The sequence below is a fragment of the Otolemur garnettii genome, unplaced genomic scaffold, assembly GCF_000181295.1.
Source record: "Otolemur garnettii isolate 467f Iridium unplaced genomic scaffold, OtoGar3 scaffold00018, whole genome shotgun sequence".
Classification (NCBI taxonomy): Eukaryota; Metazoa; Chordata; class Mammalia; order Primates; family Galagidae; genus Otolemur; species Otolemur garnettii.
This window is the reverse complement of record NW_003852413.1, coordinates 25,834,073-25,836,591: the sequence shown is the minus strand read 5'-3', so window position 1 is coordinate 25,836,591 and position 2,519 is coordinate 25,834,073. Positions and strand designations below refer to the sequence as shown.

At 40.1% G+C, this 2,519-nt stretch overlaps 1 protein-coding gene across 1 annotated transcript in view; it reads right to left on the bottom strand.

Annotated features, from left to right (window-relative positions):
* Positions 1-2,519, bottom strand: part of KPNB1 (karyopherin subunit beta 1) — a 37,123-nt gene that overhangs the window by 24,351 nt on the left and 10,253 nt on the right. Inside the window, exons 5-6 of the mRNA XM_003786443.2 lie at positions 2,311-2,463; positions 234-293 (exon numbers count right to left, since the gene is read on the bottom strand). Of these exons, the coding sequence (XP_003786491.1) occupies positions 234-293; positions 2,311-2,463 (213 nt within the window). The remainder of the gene's footprint in view (positions 1-233; positions 294-2,310; positions 2,464-2,519) is intronic.

Here is a 2,519-nt window from a genome sequence, read left to right as displayed (position 1 = left end):
TTGTTCTTGCTCAGGCTGTTCTTGAATTCATGAGCTCAAGCAACCCATCCTGCCTCAGCCTCCAGAGTGCTAGATGCCAGGCATGAGCCACTGTGCTCAGCTAGGAAAAACTCTTACTTACAATATCAGCCAAACCTTATTTCTGAAATGCTTTTCAATATTTTAGTCTTTGTCAGAGTTATCATTTGCTAGGAAAGATGTAAGACAGCTTCTTCATATGACCTCATACTTACCCTTGTATCTGGACACTGTGTGGCTTCACAGACCACCTGCATAATAAAGTGCCTTTCAGACTGCAGGAAAAACAAAGATAATTAGGAGACCCAAACTATATAGTGTAAAGATTTCCAAATTCTCTCAAAAAACCTCGTAAACATGCAAGGCCTCACACAACCCTGGTACAACTGAGCAACTTTCCCTTGAAATAATAATAACACTATCACAAAGGTAGTTTGCCCCCAGTGTCTATTATATGACCTGCCCTCTAAGGAGGTCTCTAATCTTTTAATCCCCCAAATGGCCTTCACTAACAAGACTTCAGAGAGAAAGACAGGAAAATGTAGGTCACAAGGTTTAAATAAAAAATGGCTGATTAAAAGAAAAACAAAAACCTACATATAGGAAAATCAGTTTCTTTGTATTTAAAATGTAAGAGAATTCAGAACATCTGCTTTATTTCAGAGACCAAATTTGTTTTCTGAAATGGCAAATCCACATCAAATGTGGTAAGAAAAAGGAGAACAGAGTAATAACCTTTATTTGCTACCCTCCTAAATCTTCCAAAATCCAAAAGGAAAACTCTAGTCTCCTAATCAATTAGATTTGCTCTGGCTTCTGAAGCCTTCGTAATATACAGCCAAGAAATGGCCAAAAGCCTTGCTAAGGTGTCAACAAACATATATATGAAAATATTTTCTTTTTTTCTTTTGAGACAGAGCCTCAAGCTATCCCCCTGGGCAGAGTGCCATGACATCACGCTCACAGCAACCTCCAACTCCTGGGCTCAAGCGAGTCTCCTGCCTCAGTCTCCCAAGCAGCTGGGACCACAGGCGCCCGCCACAACGCCTGGCCATTTTTTGGTTGCAGCCATCATCGTTGTTTGGCGGGCCCGGGCTGGGGATTTGAACCTGCTACCCTAGGTGTATGTGGCTGGCGCCTCAGCCGCTTGAGCCACAGGCGCCAAGCCAAAAATATTTTCAAGCTGTAAAACTCAGCAATTCCACCTGTGGGTTTATATCATAAAGAATTAAAAGCAAAGCCTCAAAGACATGTTTGTATATCTATGTTCACAGTAGCATTAGTCACAATAAGCCAAAGGTAGAAGCAACCCAAATGCCCATCCAAGGATAACTTTATGATCAAAATGTGGTATATATACTAGAATGGAATATTATTCAGCCTTAAAAAGTTTCTGACACATGCTACAACATGGATGAACCTTGAGAACATTATGCCAAATGAAACAAGCCAGTCACAAAAAGACAAATACTGTCTGAGTCCATTTATAAGATATTTAGAATAGCTAAACTGATAAAAAACAGAAAGTCTAACAGTGCTTGCCAGTGACTGAGGGAGAGGAAACAGGGAGTTGTTCAATGGGTAGTTTCAGTTTTGCAAAATGAAATAGATTTGGAGACTGGTTACATTTAACTATAGACTGAAATATAATTAAAATAGTAAATTTTACATTGTATCTATTTTATCACACTAATAAACTGTTTTTTTCTTAGGGACAGAGTCTTACTTTGTTGCCTTTGGTGGAGTGCCTTGGCGTCACAGCTCACAGCAACTTCCGGCTCATGGCCTTAGCTGATTCTCTTGCCTCAGCATCCCCAGTAGCTGGGACTACAGGTACTCACCACAACGCTCGTTTGGTGGGTGCCTATTTGAGGCAGTTTGGCCGGGGCTGGATTTGAACCCACCACCCTCAGTATATGGGGCCGGTGCCCTACTCACTGAGCCATAGGCGCCACCCAATAAACTGTTTTTCAAAAGCACCCTCCTAAGGAGTATGAAATAGCCCAACTGCTGTAATTTTTTTAAATCCCCAAGCATTCCCACACTTTGGACTGCAAAAGGAAAAACCTAAGCTTAGAAACACTTTAGATAACATTATTCCCAAGAGCATGAAAGATGGCAAACACCTACTCCATGGCCTTATCTCACACAACACAAATCTCCACTAAAATGGAAATGAATGCTTTGAAATAAGATGTTATTTTCTAAATCATGAAATTAAGAAAACACATAATTTCATTTAACTTTTATTTCACACATCCTGAACTTAACCTTTTTGTCAAAAAAACTTACCTCTTTATCAAAGTTTGCTTTGGTGAACTCCAATGAGTTCAGGAGTGCATTAGTAGCAGCTAGCTTCACATTATTACTAGGCTCTTCTTTTCTCATCCCCTGGATTATGGCAGTCAGAATCTCATTGGATTTATCCTGTAGCTGCTCTGGATCCTAAGACAAGCAGAAAAGTTAACATACAGTCGACCCTCTTTATTCCCTTAATAATA